Source organism: Drosophila arizonae, chromosome X (assembly GCF_054131065.1).
Source record: "Drosophila arizonae isolate 15081-1271.41 chromosome X, UAZ_ARI_1.0, whole genome shotgun sequence".
NCBI classification, from domain to species: domain Eukaryota; kingdom Metazoa; phylum Arthropoda; class Insecta; order Diptera; family Drosophilidae; genus Drosophila; species Drosophila arizonae.
Window position 1 is genome coordinate 26,417,370 of NC_142927.1, and position 20,077 is coordinate 26,437,446.

General features: G+C 38.8%; 2 protein-coding genes across 13 annotated transcripts in view; one reads left to right on the top strand and one right to left on the bottom strand.

Moving 5' to 3' along the window:
* boi (brother of ihog) overlaps window positions 1-5,726 on the top strand; it is a 46,307-nt gene extending 40,581 nt beyond the window's left edge. For 2 of the 3 annotated variants that reach the window (XM_089473583.1, XM_089473584.1), the window contains 4 exons: window positions 29-208; window positions 290-480; window positions 2,113-2,514; window positions 2,693-5,726. In XM_089473583.1, coding sequence (XP_089329709.1) covers window positions 29-208; window positions 290-480; window positions 2,113-2,514; window positions 2,693-3,400 — 1,481 coding nt within the window. In that variant the 3' untranslated portion in view covers window positions 3,401-5,726. The remainder of the gene's footprint in view (window positions 1-28; window positions 209-289; window positions 481-2,112; window positions 2,515-2,692) is intronic. The other variant, XM_089473585.1, reaches the window with a different exon arrangement.
* Window positions 5,208-19,664, bottom strand: wupA (troponin wings up A). Of its 10 annotated transcripts, none has more exons than XM_089473610.1 (10): window positions 19,505-19,664; window positions 17,064-17,102; window positions 16,331-16,537; window positions 15,983-16,111; window positions 15,481-15,604; window positions 9,889-9,989; window positions 6,924-6,967; window positions 6,389-6,530; window positions 6,205-6,247; window positions 5,208-5,779 (listed from the first exon to the last, which is right to left on the bottom strand). In XM_089473610.1, coding segments are annotated over exons 2-10 (807 nt in total). In that variant the 5' UTR covers window positions 17,079-17,102; window positions 19,505-19,664; the 3' UTR covers window positions 5,208-5,777. The 10 variants fall into 10 exon arrangements, with proteins under 10 accessions (XP_089329736.1, XP_089329735.1, XP_089329732.1 ...); XM_089473609.1 differs by lacking the exon at window positions 9,889-9,989 and adding an exon at window positions 14,699-14,799 and having other exon boundaries at window positions 19,505-19,663; XM_089473606.1 differs by lacking the exon at window positions 6,205-6,247 and having other exon boundaries at window positions 19,505-19,663.
* Between the last annotated feature and the right edge of the window lie 413 nt (window positions 19,665-20,077).

Below are 20,077 nucleotides of genomic sequence, written 5' to 3' on the forward strand. Positions count from 1 at the left end.
GCATCTATTCCATTCTATTCCTCTGCAGAGTCTGCGAGCCAAACGCCGCCCGCTGTTGCGCCTGCTCCGAATGGAAAACCGTCGGAGCAGCATGAGAACTCCATCTACCCGGTCATAGCTGGCGCCGCTGGTGGCGGCCTTCTCCTGCTCATAGCCATTGCCGTGGCCTGTCTCTGCCTGCGCCGTCGCAACAATTCCCAGCCCGAGGGTAAGTCCTGTTCGCCTCGCTGTCATCTAAGAGCGCTCCCAATTCTCATCTCTTCCTTTCTCTCTCTCTCTCTGTTTTTAGATGAGAACAAGCCGCAATTGGATCACATTCAGGCGGACTTTGTTACATCTGCCGTACTGGGCGTGGCACCGCATCACAATCACAATCATGGCCATGGCCACAAGCCAGGCGACCTGCGGCGCCTGAATGGCGTCATTCCGCGCATGAACATCACGCCGAATCCCCTCGCCCAGGATCCCACGGCCGACAAGGTAAGCACTCGTATCTGCTCCCCCTTTCCACTCACTCTCGCTCTCACAGTATCCGGATAACTGATCCGCTTTCCAATTATGGCTTTAAATTAAAAATGTTTAGAGATATAGAAAAAAAATACAAAAAAAAACCCTTTCGCTGGTTGCTTGGTCAAAATTTCAAAACGTTTCTCGCCTCAAATTCGCTTTTGCCTTTGCCTCTGCCTTTGCCTTGCCTCAAAATCTTTTTCTCTCTTACTCCCTGTCTGTCTCTCTCTCTCCCTCTGAGTTATTCTTTTGCTTGTAATCGTTTCTGTTGTAGTTGGCTAAGTCTATAATCCTCCTCCATAGCTCTTCAATTCCCATTTCCTCATGTTTCCTTGCAGTAAACTAGAAAGATTATATCAGAATCCTGCGAAATTTGATAGGTCTAGAAAATAGATCAGAGCAAAACAACTTCACTTTGTCAGCTGAGCATTTTCGATTTCCGCCCGGAAGGAAATATATAGTCATGTCTCATATTTGTTATCTATATCTTTATCTGTACTTTAGCAACAAATTCAATTTAAAATTCGATTTAATTGTGATCATCTTTAAGCCGCTCAGCTCTTCTATAGACTGGTCATTTCGGATACTCCAGGCGGGTATTATTTATCGTAATATCGTTTTAAGACGGCATTTACATGGCATTAACATAGCATTAGCATGGCATAACTGAGTCATTAGCATGTTATTAATATGCCTGACATTTATCTGAAGCGAATTTTAGCTCAACCACAAAATCAATTATCATTGGCAGTATTGAATATCATTAGGGGTATTCACAGTGAAAAAGACATCGATATTCTTAGTGAGCATAGACGAATCTTTCTCTATTGATCAGTCACTTCCTCAGCAATCTTTATCCATTTTCCTTCTATTATTCTTCTTCGCCTTCTACATTGACTTTCTTGACTACGATGGTGTTTTCTGTTTCCTTCTTCAGTTCCATTTTCATGCATATGACTCTCTGTCTCTCTCTTTCTCTCCTGCTCTTTCTTATGGCTCTTTACCATCTTATTCTAGAGGTTATCTCCTGTACTTCTGTCTTTCTCTCTTCTTTCTATATCTATGAAATTCTTTCTGTTTCTCTTCTGTTTCCAATCGATTTTTAGAGATTTTTTCTCTGTTCTCTAAGTTTTTGCTGCCTTATCTTGACGTGTTCCAGTGGTTATTTCTTTAAATTGTTCCTATCTCTCACTCTATCTCTCTACCTTCCTCTCTCTCTCTCTCGCCCTCTCTCTCTCTCTCTCTCTCTGTCTCTCTATTCCTTTCATTCTATGTTCAGTTTTCTTTTTCTTATTCACTCTACGAAATTCTTCCATCGTTTACCATTCGTCTGCATACGATTCCAACACTATTTTCTGTGGTTTTTTCATTTTTTTTTCTCTTTCTCACTTTCTGTCTCTTCTCTCTTCGCCTCTATTGCTTCTGTCGTATCTTTTGCTAGTTTATGGCTTATTCTTCTCTCTCGCTGCCCACCTTTACTTTCGTCTCGTTTCAATCTTCTCGGATTGCTTGGTCTCCCCTCGCGCTCCCTCTGTCTTTCTCTTGCTTGTGGCTCTCCCCTCGACTCGTTCGCCATTTTGCCAAACTGAGCGTCCCCTGTTCCAGAATCGCAATGTTATGGAGTTACGCTTCCTGCCGCCCGCCAATGGCATCCCCGCCGGCGCTGCACGGGAGCAGCCAGCGCGGCACGTCGAGCCGGTTGCTGGCGCGGATACATATGCGGATGCGGATGCGGATGTTGATGTTGATGCCGAAACGGAAGCGAATGCGGACGCGGATGCAGATGCAGATGCGGATAATGCAGTCAGTGACAAGGCTCAAACGTGCGCCTCATCCTCCTGCGAGACTCTGGAGGCATGTGACGGTCTCAGCCAGTCCCAATCCCAATCCCAGTCGCAGTCGCAGTCGCAATCGATGCCAGTGGCGACGGAGGCGCCCAGCAAGCCGTTGCCGCCGCTGCCCAAAAAATCAGTCGCCGCCAAAGCGCAACAACAACAACAACAAAACGTAAATACAATTCAGAGAAAGAAAGAAAAGCGAACAAATTTGGGAGTTGAGAAACGTTTTTGAAATCTTGTTGCCAAGCCACCAGCTACCATTTGTTGCATGCCACACATGCCACAGCAGCCCCATCTAGCCTATTCAGTCGCACTAATTTATCTCTCTCTCCCTCTTTCTCATTCAGGGCAATGCAATGGTTGTGGCTGCCGCCGCCGCTCTGCACCAGCCTGGCCTGCATCATGCGCAGCCCTATCATGCGCCCGGCACGCCCACCTTCGCACACAAGCGCCACGACTTCCAGCAGCTGCAGGCGCCGCCGCCTGTGCCGCCGCACGCCACCTACTACCAACAGCAGCAGCAGCACCAGCAACAGCAACAGCAGCAGCAGCTGCTGGCAGGCGGCGCCTCGCCCATGTTGGATCAGCAGCGACGCACGCTGGAGCGCAGCGTACGCAGCCTGCAGCAGCAACAACAGCAGCAGCAGCAGCAACATCCGAGCTATGGCCTAGATGATGGACAGGCCACGCCCACGCGCATACCCTCGCTGCGTCGGCAGCGACGCGCCTCTGGCAGCCAGCCGCACAGCAGCCACACAAATCTCAATAATCATCACAGCAGCAGCAACAACAACAACAACAACAACAATAACAACATCAGCAGCCACAACAACAATAACAACAATAGTAACAACAACAACAACAATGTGCCGCACCACCTGCTGCACCACCACGCCACGCACCACCATCCCCACAATGTTGGCATACCCCACGTGCCGGGCAGTCCGCGCGTCCAGCGTTCGCCGATGCCGGCGCGGGCTTTGATCAAGCGAACGCGCCTGGGCAGCCACACGGACAACATCTCGTCGGGCAGTCTCAACAGTATTGAGGTCTAGACCTAAGCCACGCCTCACGCCCCACGGCCCACGGCCCCACACCAAACACCCAATCAGCCCTCGCTCTAAGTACATCTATCGTAATTCGAATAAAAAACTTCCTTTATTTTTATTATTATTATTTTTTATTTTTTTTGCTTATTTATTTAGAGTTTAATCTTAAGACTTTAGTTGTATTTAGTTCTTCGTTCATGCAGATACATGTATATCTAGATTTCTGTATATCTGGTGTTATTTATTTATTTAGTTGATTAACGCAACGACAATTCGCACACATTTATGCCTAACTAGATTAGTGAGTAGTGCCCTAAGACCACGCCCCCATTCGACTAGCGGAAGTCATAGAACCTAGTTAAGATCTTAGTTATATAAGTCGTTCAACTATTAACTTTAGCTCGCTGCTTAATTTTAAATCATTACATTTACTTCATCTACAAGAATTTGACTTTTTTCATCGATATCCATATACATACTGATATATCCTTACAAGTATACAGTTAGTTTAAGTGCTACCAATTTCCGCACACACAGAAATCTCCTAAGCTATTCGATAAACACAATAAAAACAAAATATAAAAAGTAAACTGAATTTATATAGACTGTTTTATTTCAAAATTTACATCCATAAAGGTTGGAGTCGTTCCACGTATAATAAAATTTCTATTGTGTATTTCTCGATCTGTTCACAAGATTTCGAAAATTGAAGCCAAACAAAGAATTTATTATTATAATATAATAATTTTTGGTGAGTTCAAGTCCGAGTTTTAAGAACTATTATTTTCTATAATATCAATAAATACTTTCTGCTCAGTTCAGATGGCGTGACAATCTCTTATCTAACCTAATTTCGGAGTCTTACTAATTCGAAGTCCCTAATATCTCTTTTTCCTTGGAACAATCGTAGCATGAGTTGAAAAATATTCGAGATTATATTTATTCAGAGAGAAAGTATAGTCGACTCTCGTTATTTCGAGACTCGAGGAACTCTTAAAACATTACGAATTATCGAATGTTTGAATTATTAAATGGCTCGACTGCATTATATTATTATAGATGATTTTCCTTGCAACGATTAGCTCAATTCGAAATTCCAATCTTAACAATCGGAGTGCATCTATTTATTAGCTTACCTTTTTGAATCAATATTCAGCTTGTTTCGATACGAATTTCTTTCAATAACAAAGACCCGAATAAAATGGAACATTTATTTAATTTTCATATCAAATAACATATAAGCTAAGATTTGAAGATCAAATGGGCATAAGGCTACGCTATAATGATGCAAAGTCTGATCTCGGAGTCGATCGAAATAAATTGTTCCCTTTAAATGTGCTTCGATCATTGAGTATTAGACTTCATCTATCCAAAGCTCAGCCAGGGTTTCGTAGTCGTCTCCGAAGGATGGATATATTACTCGATATATTCAATATTATATAGTGTTTTATTAGTCGAAAATAAAAGTACAAATTGTAAGTTTGGATCGATTTGCAGTCCAGCGGGATGGGGAGAGTAGAGTAGAGTAGAGTAGAGACTTTATGCGAGGGCTGCTCGATGCGTGGCTCACTATGCTGGCGCTGGTGTCTCGGGCGCCTGTTCCTGCAAGCAGAGAACCAGAACCAGAACCAGTTCAAGCAACAGTTCAAATGAGTCAATCGGTCAGGCCAACCAAACTGCAGACGAGGTAGCTAAAGGACACACGGGGAACTCAAGTGCATGGCATGTGCAGAGCGAGAGAGAGAGAGAGAGAGAGAGCGAGAGGAAAGTGAGCCCAACAAAAAATAAAAATAAATAATAATAATAATAATAGTAAGAGGTATGCATGTTTTTCTTTTTTTGTAATTTAGTTTAATTTACATTAAAAAATAGAATTTGTAATTAATGAAATATAATAAAAAAATAATTCATCAGAGCGTTCAGATGTTGGGCTGTTGGTTCGAATCCTTCATGATGTGAATTATTTTCGATAGCTGGTGTTTTCTTGAAATGTTTGTCGCATTCACTGATCCTGACTTCATATATATAGCATATATGCACAGATATACTATATACTGTCATATACACACACAGACACGCACATATATCTAGATATATATGTGTGCTTGTGCGTATATACTGTGATATATATGCAGGTCGATTTTGCTTGATATCAGATAAATGTTGATTTGCTGTTCTCTTTTTCTTTTTGCTTTTTTTTTTCTTGTATTCTGTTTGTTTTGTTTGTGGTGAAATAATTGTATTGTATTGAATTATTATTGTTTAGGGCGGGAGTCACGGGTGGTACAGTGGACACTACGTGGACGTGGACACTTAAGCTTCGGCCTCAACCTCCTCCTTTACCTTGGCATCGCCGGGCTTGCCCTTGGACCAGTCGGGTTTCTTCTGCGCATATCCAAGCCGAACAGAGAATATAGATTTGTAGAGAAGAAATATATTAGTGTTGTCAGATATATGTGATAATATATATAAAAGTAGAATATAATACATTCCGGAACAGTTCACTACGAGCTGTGCTGTGGGCACTACGAGACTACAAACTACAGAGACATACATACATACATACAGATAGATAGAAAGAGATAGAGAGAGAGAGAGACTAGACTATATAGAGGTTCTTGTGTTGTGTGTACCATATAAATAGACAAACAGTTGCACAGAGATAAAGATAGAGACAGCGATAGAGATAGATAGAGAGTGAGAGAGACAGAGATAGATAGAGCGTGTGTAATACATAAAGTGATATTTGGAGGACACTTGGTGCTCGAACATTAAACACACATCATTTCATCATTTCACACATTTCTTACACTTTTTGGCTTGCTTTAGAGAAGAGGCATCTTTTATCTTTTTCTATTGGAGCGTTCACAGCAATTGTGTTGATCGTAGCGAATATAGTATAGCATAGTATAGTATAGTATAGTATATTGTATATCGTTTATATCAAGTTGTAATGCTTAGCCTAGGTCTGTTTAGTAATCTCGTCGAACTTACCTCCTTCTCTTCCTCCTCCAATGTGAACTCCTTCTTCTTGACCACCTTCAATTGGTTGCGGAAGTTGAACTCAGCGGCCTTCTTCTGCAGCTTGGCAAATTTGTTTTCGTATTTGGACACCTTCTTCAAGGCTGGCTTAACGCTATATATGGAATCGGTATAGATTAGATGTAATTAGCACAGTTCAGAACAAATTTAATTTAGTCTTTAGACGCTTGCAGTTGATATATTATACTTTTTCGGTAGATCTTGAAAGATTCTCGTCAACTATCTATACGAGCTCGGCTGTTACTGAAGCTTTCTTAATGAATTTTGATGAAGAGATTGTTTTTAGCTTTAGAAAGCTAATTTTGCACAAATCAGTTTTATAAATGCAATAAATCTCGAGACTTAAATGTTGATAAAAAGTATAGCAAAACATATTTATATCTAACTATATATCGACTATGAACGCAGAGATCAGTTGGCTATATATCCTGTATATACATATATCTAGAGCTGCAAGCGTATCTTAAGTCGAACTCCAACTACTTACAATTTGCCGCGAAGATCGTTAACTTGAGCATTGAGATCGTTGATCTATAGTTAGCGAATGAGATAGATCAAAGAGAAACAAAGAGAGAGGTACAGTTAGTATACGGATATGTGATATATATGCGAGACAGATTTGACAATAGACTCTAGATGTACTATAGAAAAAATAAACTACTTCAAGTCTCAAATATCAAAATCAAAATGCGGGCTAATCGGTGGAAGAAGACGTGCACACGAGGCGTAGGGCATGCAGCGAACACTGCTACAAGTTACAGTTACAGTTGGAGTTACAAGTTACAGTTACACTTACAGGCTACAGTTACACTTAGAGCTACAAATCTACGCATATCATTAGCATTAGCATTGTCATCACTTATCTCTACGTTAGCATTGTGCAGCCGATGCATGCGTGCGTGCGAGCGAGCTAGCAAGACAAGCCAAATGTGCAGTTAGGTTATTTGGTCTAACGGTTGCTTTTGTTTATAATATTTTTTGTTTTTTTCTTTGGTTTCTTAGAGGGCAACTAAGGTCGGTTTTCATTTGATCATTTGATTTCTTTTGTTTTGTAGTCGATTGAAGAACAGCATAACATCCAAATGTCGATTTTCTCTATATTTTTTTTTTTTTTGATTTTTTTTTCTTTTTATTATATATATTTTTGTTGTTGTTTTTGATTTAGTTCTGTCCTACATAAAGACTTGAGCGTACTGGAACTGGGGCCTGAGGTACTGCACAGCAAGGCACATACATACATAACATACGATACATTGATTGATTGATTGATTGATTGTACGTCTCTACAACTACATAGGGTTCACACAGAGCGAGAGAGTGAGAAAGATATACATATATGCATATGTATATATATATATATATTTAGAGAGGGAGCGAGTATAATTATCTGCTTTGTTTTGTGTTTTCCTTTTCGTTTTCGTTTTCATTTTTCTTTTCTCTATTTTGTTTGTTCGGCTTCGTGTTGTTGTTGCTTGTGATAACGGTAATAAATCATAAATAGTAACGGTAATTAAGTAACGGTAACATTTAGTGGGCAGCGGTAACTAGCATTAGCTATTAAAAAGAAGGTAAAAGCGAACCGACTTCGAAATCGAATTCGAATTCAAATTCGAGCTCCAATTTGGCCTGCCTCAACTAATTAATAATTATTTCAAATTTTTTTTGGTTTTCTTTTTTTTTCTTTTTTCTTTTGTTTTCTTTTTTTTTATTAAATTCCAGGAAATCGACGCTTGGCTTTGATGCTCTTCAATTGCTTGGATTTTATGCATTTTGCTTTTCTTCTTAAAAATCATTGAGGTTAGGGCGCGCGTCAGATGGATAGAGTGAAACAGTGAGTGAGTGTGTGAGAGAGAGAGAAAGAGACAAATAGAGAGCAATACGGTTACAATGAAGTCAGTTGTTTACAGCCCGCTTTCGAACAGTATTTACAATGAAGTGCGAGCGCATTGCGGGATTTGCAGGTATTTATATATGTATGTATATATGAATGCATATATTCTCTAGAGAGGGAAGGTGAGCAGAGCGGTAACTTGTGGTACGTGTGTGAGTGTGCGTGTGTGCTGCTCTTGTTATTTGTTTGTGTCTGTGTGTGTGTGTGCGATTGTCTTTGGCTGCACATGCAGAATTTTCGTATGGTTAAACAAACTATTGCCTACATTTGTGCGCGTGCTAACGTGCTTTGTGCTAAGTGTGCGTTGTCGTATACGTGTGTGTGTGTGTGGGCGTATGTGTGTGTGACAGATTAACGGACACAACGGACAGTGGTAAAAGAAAGAGAAAAAACACGCGAAACAACGAAACAAACAAATTATCACAGAATAACATTAAGAAAGAATGAAAAGGTTTTTGTTTTTTTTTTTTTTTTAGAAAACACAAAACAATGTCACAGAAATTGTTCGAAACGTGTGTGTGGTTGTGTGTGCGTGTGTCAGTTGCGGTGCTAAACAACGACAAGAAAAACAGTGTTGTGTAGTGCAATGTGAGTGCGATTGCCAAATGAAAGGAACTGGTGCATTGAATAGCAGTAACTGCAGTGACTGACAGAAACAGCCGCAAAACGAGTTCCTACAAAATAAGTCTAGACTCAATTTTATCCATGAGCTCTTAGCATGGATCATTAGCCAACACTAGAATTCAGAGAACATCAGTTTTAAATGTTTGATTGTGAAATTTGAAAACAATTTAACGAAACACAAGAATCAGAATCAAGTCAAATGCAACCTTGAATCTGCAATCTATATAGTAAACTAGACCAGACTAGGGATGAGAACTGGTCTAATACTGATACTCGTAGTCTAGCAGATTCCAGTCTAGAGATTCTTGATACTTCACTCAATGTTTCGAGAGTTTGATTTCAATTGAAGTTGGCGGCTGTGAAATTGTATAATTCATATTATAAATACTATATAAATACTATACAGAGCTTTTATTCTCGATTGATTTGTTGCACTGCTGTTGTTGTTGTTGTTTGACTACTTCCATTGGATTGAATTGTGTTTCCGTTTGTTTCTTATTTACTTTTTGAAAATGAGATTAACAACGGAATTTGAAGAGCGGGATGAAAACTTTGTGGAATCATTTTCAAAATCATGTTTGTATGTATGTATGCTATATATTATATGTATGGGAGACGTATGTAATTTGATTGTTCTTGTTGTTGTGGTTTTTATTGTTGTTGTTGTTGAATGTGAGCAAGTCAGAGAGAGAAATAAACACAGTTACAAATAGAGTCAAATACTTTGGTTTGTTTTCCCAAAGAACACACACTAGTATCAAAAAGTTTTCATAGTTGATGCAGAAAAAAAATACAGAAAAAAAACGGAAACGTAAAAAACATATGATACTAAACAAATTGTATGTCTGGTATTTTTTTGGTATTTTGTATTCTTGAAATTTTGATTTGTTTTGTATTTGTATTTTTTTTTTATTGAATTGAATATTTGTTGCAGTACCTCCCAGTCTTTTTTCCTGACTTCGTATTCCAGATCCCATTTCTGGCCTTCACAAATATACATACGCTCGTAATACTCTTCGCAAATCTCTTGCAATTCGCCTGTAAAAACATATTTTTGTTGTGGTTTTTCGTTTTTTTTGAATGGATTTTTTTTTTTTTTTTTTTTTTTTGTCGTTTTATCGTTTTGTTTTGTTTTTCATAATCGACGAATCTTAAAATACTTTTTTTTACATTTATGTATGCATGATTTATGGTTCATATAGTATTTTATACAGTTCTATAGATATATATCATATATAATTTATTTTATTTGTAAAATATATTTTTCTTTTTTTTTTTTTTAGATGTTATGTGTTCGGTAAGAATTCTACCTGAATTTGAAAAGATTTTGACTTGGAGTGAATTTTTAGTTTAGTTTTTTTTTTTTTTTTTTTGGAATGGGGCGCAACGTACGGAAACTGAGAAATGTCTTGGCTGTAGTTGTTAATGTTCTTGTTTTTTTTTTTTTTTTTCTTTTTTTGGTTGGTTGGTTATGGTTGGTATCGGTTGGTATCGGTATTGTGGGTTATACGTAAATTAGAAACGCTTTCAACTGGGCTCAATTATCAATAGATCAAGCATAAAGTCAATCAGAGAGAGAGAGAGAGCGAGAGAGAGAGAGAGATAGAAAGAGAGAGAAAGGGAGAGAGAGCACTCATTTTATACATATATAAAAATTTATTTGTATAGATAAATATAAATATATATAGTACAGTTGTAACTGATCTCTAGCCCAATTGAATATCGTTTCATAATTTTCGAGTATTTTTTTTTTTTTTTTTTTTTTTTAAAGGGAATATCCCAAACGCATAGTTCAAAGCACGCGCCGATTTTCTTTGTTTTTCATTTTGCTTAGTATCGTGCGCCTTATATATTTATATATATGTATGTATATATGCAATTATTAAATATAAAGAGATATCTGGTGTGTATATATATAATAATAATAGAAATAATAATAATACTTTTTTTAATCTATTTTTTTGTTTTTTGTTTTTTGGCTTTGTACTTTTTTTGTTGTAGTTTAGCGCAGTTAAGAACAATATCAAAAATTAGGCTTAAGTTCAGAGTAAAAAGAACTAAAAAATTGCGATTAAGTTGAATTAAGGGCAGATAATTATGTAAAGAAATAAAAAAATTATAAAAATAATAATAAATTTCATTATTATTATCAATATGTTGGCAATATACATATATATGTATATGTAGAAACATACATATATATATTTTCATGAATTTTAATTTTTGTACTTGTTTTTTTTTTTTTCAATAGATTTGCATAGTAAATAATAATAATAAACATTCACATATTGGTTGCTCTTGTATTTTGTTTCTTTTTTTGGTATCTTGTGTGCTTGGTATTTTGTATAGTATTTTGTTGATATTTGTTTTGGTTTTGATTTTGGGTTTCTTGTTGGGAAATTTACCTCTTGCGCTTTGAGTTTCTGCACGTGCTCTAAATCAAATTTATCGCCCTCCAATTCGTAAAGTCGTTGCCAATATTGTTTGCATATTGTTTGCAGTTCGGCTGCGGTAACGGTAAACGGTAAGCGGTAAACGGTAAACGGTAAGCGGTAACGGTTATAAATAAACGTCAATCAAACGTTCAACGCGCGCAATAGTTCGTGTGTGTGTGTGATAGAGAGAGAGAGAGAGAGAGAACGTGTTTGTGTGTGTGTGTGTACGTATGTGTGTGTATGTGGGTATATGTGCAAAAAGAGACGCAAATAGATCCGGTTATAAGAATAGATAAAGATAGTAAAGAGGTAAAAAGACAAAGAGAGACAGAGAAAGAGAGAGAGACAGAGAGAAAGAGAGAGAGAGAGAGAAAGTGTGTATGTATATTTGTAATTCGGTTGTGAGTGTTTTTTGTTTGTTGTGAAAGACGTTTAGAGAGTAACAGGTAAAGTGAGAGGGAGAGATAAAGAGGGAGAGAGATAGATATATAGAGAGAGAACGAGCGTCGTTCGGCGCGTATCAGAAAAGAGAAGGAATATATTCGAAATTAATACATAATAGAGATTGAGCTTTATCCTTAGCTTTACGATATACATATATAATATTTGTTTTGATCTATTGATCATTTTTGTTTTTTTGTTTTTTTTTAACACCTCTAATTGTTGCATATACATAAATACATAATAATTGTGCTTTGATTGCTTCAATTTTCTTTTGTTATTTTATTTGATTTTTTTTTCGTTTCAATTTTTTGTTTGTTACTTATACATTTTACTTTGTTTGCATCGTTTTTTTTTTTCAGTGTAGTGCGCTTTTTTTTTTTTTTTTTTTTGTTTTTGTATGAGTTGGGTGTCTGTTATATTTGTGGTTGTTGTTGTTGCTGTTGTGGTTGTTGTTCTTGTGGCTGTGGCTGCGTGACTGTACTTGTTTATGTGTAAAAGGCCCTGCTTATGAGCTATGTGAACGAGAGAGTGAGAGCAAGGTACGCAGCTTACTCGCTGCTGGCAGAGCAACTCGCCAATTGACTCGCTACTTTGTGTACTCGTTGTGAGGTCTACTCGCTACTCGCTGGTCATGTGTTCGACCTCTACTCGCTTGTCTACCTAGGCGAGCGCGTTCGCGCACTCGCTGAGCCTATTTAGCCCTATTTGGTCCCTCAGAGCGTTACTCGTTACTCGTTATTCGTTGGTCGTTGTGCGTTGTTCGTTGTAGTTCAATTAGTAAAAAGCTGTTTGCAAAATACAAAATACAAACGAAACAGCTGTACTACGACAACAAGACGACAACGAAGCCATTGATAAAAAACGTACTTAAGCTAGTTAGGAATTCGTTATTAATCTCAAAAAAACGAGAGAGTGAAAAATAAAAGCCACAAAAAGCAAAATATTGGCCAAAAATTGCATATAATTATAGATAGGTAGATAGGTAGATAGATAGATACTTAAGAGCTAAGAGGAAAGGTCAAAGGGCAGTAACAACAGCGTGTATTTGGCATTGTTGTTGTTATTGCTTGGCTTTAGTAGAGGCCGCGAGTTAGTTGAGGACCGTCGAGCCGACATTGAAGTCGTTCAACTATCCATTTAGCAATCGGGTTAGTTCGTTATTGGCACTACGTCTACGGGCAGTTACTCGTTTTATATACTGTTTATACTATCGCCCAGTATGTCGAACGGGTGATTGGACAAATTTTGAACGGTGCTCTCTTGATCAATTGGTATTCAAAACTTGTACTCGGGCCTCTCTTCCATATAAAATCAAAATCATGGAAGAGATCGAGATGGCAAAAATTACAGTGAACGGAGTTAAATATTATCTACGTTTACGCTAGCTAATCAAGGGCTACGATTGGCGTAGCCCCGGCCGGGAACACACACACACAGACTGGCCGCCAGGGGGCGTTTTGGTGCGGGCATCGCTGGAATATTTGCATATATCTTTCAGGTGCTGCTCACAGACTATGTTTACTATCCAAAGTGTGTGTCTGGACCCATGTTATTGACATTTCTTTGTTGTCGCAAAGAGAAGTAAATCAAACTACGAAAAATTCCATCGATCTCTAGTCGAGTTATCTAGTTCCGCAACGCTTGGAGCTTGGAACAAATCCGATTAGATCGAGATTGCGAGAAATAGAGAGAGAGAGAAAGAGAAAGTTATGGGTGCAACGCTTGCCTCAAAGTCCTTTCTGGCTACCTCGTGCTCCACATCGTATTTCTCAGACTCCAATTTCAGTATCTTACTGTAATAATCCTGACAAACTTTCTGTAGTGTATCTGCGAATGTGAAAACGAGTGAGTTTTGGATTTCGTGTTTGTTCTGCTTCAAAATTCGGATATGATTCGTTGTCGGGTCTCAAGTACTGCACGAACTGCAGACGAGTGTATGTGTGTGTGTGTGGCTGGGTAGGTGTTGGGTGTTGTGTGTATGTGTGTAAAAGAAAAGGCCCAAGTGTGATTTGCATTTGTGTGTGTGTATCAATTGAGAGAGAAGAGTTCTTTACAAAGAGAAAGAGAGATTGGACCAACGATAGAAAGAGAGCTAAAGAGACAAGAGAGACTTTAAGAGCGCCACAGCTAGATCTGTAGCATAAATTACCTTGAATTACCGCAGTAATTACTTTGGTAATTACATGTAGTAACTGAAATAATTAGGTAAGAATGGCTTCAAATGCTGACAACAAAAGTTTCCCAACAACTTGAGCTAATGGGCACATAAGTACTTACAATTACTCTGGTAATTAAAAGGAATTACGCAAGTAATTAACTAGGTAAATTGCAATGGGACCAATAGTACACCAGTTAAATTATGATAACCATAGGAAATTAGGCTTACGGATTAGAAAAAAACGAGTAGATATATAGATATTGTATATATATATATATAGGGGGAGTATATAAGAGGGTTTATGTATGTACAAGGAATTTGGTTTTAGTTTTTAGTTTTGTTGTTTGCTTGAGTAAAAAGAATTTACTGTATACAAAATGGATTTGTACGAAAATTAAGTGTATTATACAAATATAGTTAGACAGCAATAGAAATATTTATATAGAGAAAGACAGAGAGAGAGAGAGAGAGAGAGAGAGAGAGAAACATATATTTATATATATATATAGCTGACATTAGCTATTGATGTTGCTATTGCTGTAGCTGCTGTTGTTGTTGTTGTTAAGCGTTAAATTTTGTTTAGACTTTTGATTTTGATATATAGATATATAGATATATTTATATAAGAAATTATGATGTGGATCGCAGGATAAATAGATAGATAGGTAGATAGGTAGATAGATAGTTATGTAGTAGATATGTGCGTGTACCTCAACATCCTTGCGTTTAACAACATACTCAAGATCATATTTCTGGTCCTCCAGCTTACAAATCCTGTCATAATGTTGCTTGATCAGGGTTCTCAGTGTGTCTGTGTCAATCAAAATTTGTATTTGGCATCATGACAAAACACACACAGATACAGAGAGATAGAAATGTAGACATAGGTACATATATATATATACATATTGGGTTACATTCGATATGGGCATGGGTGTGTAGGTGTATAGGTGTGTGGGTGTGCGTGTGTGTGTGTATATATAGGCAGAGACGGTCAACGGAAAGTGTGGGAGGAGAGAGAGAGAAATATAGAGAATAAGTGATATATTTCAATATATAACATATGATTATGTGTGTGTGTGTGTGTGTGTAGGAGGTGTATGTAATGTGTATGTGTAAAGCGCAACTTGTTGTTGTGTTTGTTTGATCTCTTTTTTATATAGTGTATGTATGTGTGTGTGTGTGATGATATATGACACTTTTTGTAGACTCTTATTGTTTATGTTTCGAGTTGATTTTATTTTATTTTATTTTTTAATTTTGTAGGCTAAAAACTGCAAATAAAATTGATTTAAATTTTCTTTGCAGTTTTTTTTTTCTCAGTTTTCTTCTTTTTTTTTTGGTTTAGCTTATTTTCTTATTATTTTTTGTATTATGTTATTCTTATGAGAATTTTTGTTGTTCAATTATATATTTTTTTTCTTTTTCTTTTTTCGTCTTCTTTTTTGCTTCGCTTTCATTGATGTGTTTCGCTTGAACCGCTGGCACTCACCTTCGCTGGCATCACTGAGATTCCTGGGGCTGCCGCAACGTTCTTCAATGATGCGTCTACGTTCAGCCGCTTTGCGTTCCTGCTCTTTCTTCAATTCCTCAGCGGCTTTCTTGCGCAGCAACAACTGAAAGACGACGAAAGGCCTGTATTAGTACTTGAATTGCCCACTGTGCAGCGGCAGTGCTCAGTGCTGCCACCTAGCTAAAACTTTGCACAAGTTGACAGCAATGAATCAAAGCTCTCAGTGTTGCCACCTGGGGTTGCTGTCTGCTTCTTTGCTTTTAGTAAATGCAGAAATATCAACATCTAATCTAAACTTCTCTCTATATCTTTTTGAGCGCTGCCACCTAGGTAAACCTGGCTCATCTGGCAGAGCTGAGCAACATTTTGAGAACAAATTTGATAGTTTCTCTATATCAATTACATTTGGCACTTCACATCTGGCAACGCTCAACACTATAGAGTGCGCAATTTCACCTCACAATTTACGATGCACACTTACCCGGAGTTTCTTCTTCCTTTCTGGGGTCATGAAGCCCTTCTTGGCCTTCTTGGCCTTGGAGGCTTCCTCCATGCGCTTGCGCACCTCGGCGCGCTTGCGCTCGATCTCAGCCTGTTTAGCCTTCTTAGCCTGCAAACAGAAGCGAACACACAAATCTCAATTAGCATCGTAGGCGACTGATATCGCTATCGCTATCGCGATCGGTTTAGTTATCGCTATAGAACATGTAGATGGCACACGAAGATGGTGACGTGGGACTTGGGGTTGCTTGTTGATTGGCGGCTGCGTGAACATTTCTTGGACTGGGCGAGTTGGCGCTGGCGCCCACACACACGTACACCAGTGTACCTCCTCGGCCTTCACTTTGGGATCGTTGGGATCCTTTGGCGGGCCGGCGGGCGCGGCGGGTGCGGCAGCCGCTTTGCCATTCGCAGCGGGCGCAGCGGCCGCTTTGCCGTTGGCGGCGGCGGCGGCTGGGGCGGCGGCGGCCTTTGCAGGGGCAGCAGCTGGAGCTGCTGCGGCAGCGGGGGCAGCTGGTGCCGCTGCAGCCTTTTTCTGCAATTGCACAGAGAAGACGATAAACGATTAGTTATCGAACAGTATTTCGGTAGAACAGAAAATTAACATAGAGAGCAACGACGCCACACAGACAGCACAACGACAGAACGAACAGTGGACAATCGATAAACGACAATCGACAATCGATAACATTGATCACTTGACAGTTCGTCCGTGGCAGTTGTGTATATCGGAACTAGAGCGCCAGCTGCGAAAGCAAGAGAAGCCAGTGCATGCGAGTAAAAGTTTAGCGAGCGCAAAGACTAAATAGCTGAGCCTGGTTAATCGTGTAGTTAATTTCGATTAGATTCGATATTTGCTTCTAAATGAATTCAATGAACTCACCTCGACCCAGTTGCGCCGCCCAGCAGTTCGCCAGCTTCCTGTTCCGTATGCCCAGTGCCTAGATCTGCCTAGATCTGCCTAGATTTTGACGCTTTTCAACACTGTTTCAACTGCAATTCGTACATTGATTGAGTGCCTTTCTATGCGATTCACAGCACGTATTCGATACTCACCTCACCTCATCATCAGCCATTTTGATTTGTGTTTTTTTGAGTTACTGCAAGTAAAAAGAGTTGAGCACCAAACGATGAGTGTGTTTTGAATGAGTCCCAATGCAAATGGCGACTAATGCAAAAGCTCATCAGCCACGCACACTCACACACACCCACACATACACACACAGCTTGCTAATAATGCGTGGGTGTTTGCCGACAGGCTGTCATTTAATTGGCTGTCGGCAGATGTTCCATAAATTCAAAATAATTAACTGTCTACGCACACACATGCACACACACACTTATATATTTTGTCGGCGAGCACAGTGCGTATGCGCAATGCACGAAGCGATTACGTATACGGCATCGCTGGCGCACCGTATATGGGGGCAGTGCCTGCTGATCGCGCACTCTCGCTGACTCTCTCTCTCTCTCTCTCTCTCCCTGTCTGTCGAGCTTGGGTGTGCAAGCAGGACAACCTGTTTAGCCAACCATCCATATCCAATTACAGGCGTCAGAATGAGAGAGCAAGCCAAAGAGAGAGCGGGAGAGTGAGAGCGGCAAAGAGAATGCGCGCACTCTATGCACTCACGCACAGTGAAAAGCTCTCACTAGAAGCTTTCGCAGCAACAACAACAAAAACCGTGTTTTTTTTATCACAACAACAACCGTTATGGTCTATATAGGCTATATAAATACCGTTATTGCCAAACGAATCAAGCTAAAGCCGAAGGTTGCGCCACATTTCAAAGGCGTTTTTAGCATTCAATGGAAGAAACTGAGGCAAAGGCTTATGGAACTTTAACACATATCTCTGAATGCTATATAGAACAGATATGGCAGATGTGTTATAAGTATATATATACATATCAAATAAATATATATTTATCTACATTATATTTCAGTATATAGCATAGATTGACTATGCGCATATAAATAAAATATTTTAGACGCCTTCGCTTCGAATGCTTCGAGTGCTTTTCGAAAAGTAGCTGAGTTCTTTGTCATATAGCTATATGATATAGTATATAGTAGATAGTATATAGACAGTTGATATTACTGATCTAAAAGATATGTTTTATGTCAGCATAGATACATAATATAATATATATGTATATAATATACTACATAAATATATATATATATATATATATATATATAAATATACATACATATATATACATAATATATCTAGACCAAAGTATCTGGAATCTGATTTGTGAACTCTATTGAAGAGTTGTTGAAAAATGATTTTCATCCTGATCTTTAAAAGTGAAAAATGTTATTCATTATGAACTCAAAAGTCCAGCTATAGCTAGAAAGAGCTAAAAGTAGCTGTAAGTAGCTGTAATCGAGCTGAAATTATATAGCAAGATTTTAATTTCGAGTGCATTTATATTATCTGTAACTGGATAACTATTTGAATTAACTGATTCTTTGTAATTTGTTCCATAAGCTTCATAATTTCTTCGATTTTCATGCGACAACGAAAATATTTCAAAATTTTAAATTCGTTTTCAGATCGAATTTTGTGGCTCTGCTAAGTACGCATATGAAATGTATACGCGTGTGTGTATGTGTGTATGTATGTATGCGTGTGTGTTTGTCTGTGTGTGTGTGTGTACAATGGCATATTTCTATTTTGGGTAACAGTTGTTGCTCTTGTTGCTGCTGTTGTTGCTGTTGCTGTTGTTTTTGCTATTGCTGTTGTTGTTGCTATTGCTGTTGTTGTTGTTGTTGCTGTTGTTGTTGTTTTCGCTGCTTGGCGCTGAGATGTTCGCATTGAATTGTTGCTGTTGCTCTGCCTCTGCCCCTGCCTCTGCCTCTGCCTCTGCCTTTGATTGTGGCTGTGGCTATTGCTCACACGAATGTATCTTGTATCTGTCAGCTACATTTTTAGCTTTTGCACGCATACACATGCACGCACATACACACACATACACATTCCTTACATAATCGTTGCGTTCAACAACAATTATGAGAAAAGTTTGCAAAAAAAAATTCGATCCAAAAAAAATTTAAATATGCTTTATCCAAAGTATCTGTATCTTTAACTTTAGCGCTTGTATCTTTTTGCGCTTTTCATTCATTTCTTGTGCGATTGACACTTGAGCACTTGAAAAAAATATTTGAAAAAAATATATCGAAATATATAGTAAAAAAAAATAGAAAAAAAAAAACAATAAAAAAATAATGTTTTTTGTTTTTTTTTTTTTAACGAATATAGTTAGGATCACGCGCACGTTTTGACCTCGTTGTAGTTTTTTAAAAGTTACATTTGGATCACTCGATAGATTCAGCAAAATTTTTGATTTGATGCATTACAATTGGTATGCTTCTTCCTTTAGTTTTTGAATTTGGATTGATTGTACGTTGAGTTGGGCTTTTCTTGCGTGGCTGGTTCATGGTTTCAGTTACTTGGTTGGGGCAATTCGCACAGTTGGTGCGCCAGCAACCCACTCACCTTCAAGGAATTGGAAAAAAAATGAAAAAAAAACGTTGAGCGATGCTGTCGATCACACGAATCGGATGGTACTGAACGACACAAAAAGACTGAACGGTCCGACGATCCACGGCAGACTATATTCTAATGGCAGCCAACCAGTGGATACAGATACCGATTCGGATTCAGATTCGGATTCTGCACACACACACACACACACACGTATACATGTATGTATGTGTACGTATATATGTGCCGCCCACCTGCCCGTCCTTCGATGATTGCGTTTTTGTCGAGGGCGAAGGGGGACGCGAGCGCTCTCTCTCTCTCTCTCTCTCTCTCTCTGTCTTTCGCTAGCTAGCGCTCGCTAAGAGAGCGTGTGTGTGTGTGCGTATTTGTATCTGTATCTGGGCGCACGGCCTAAAAATAGACGCCGCTGGCAACCCAAATCGAAATGGATACCGAAAATCTGTGTTGGCCACAATTCGTACGCTCCACACTGAGCGACAATCCGAGCAGCCTGTTGCAGGCGGCCAAGCACTTGGAGAAATCGCCGAAAGCCTCTATAGAACTATGTGTATAATTGTAGCTATA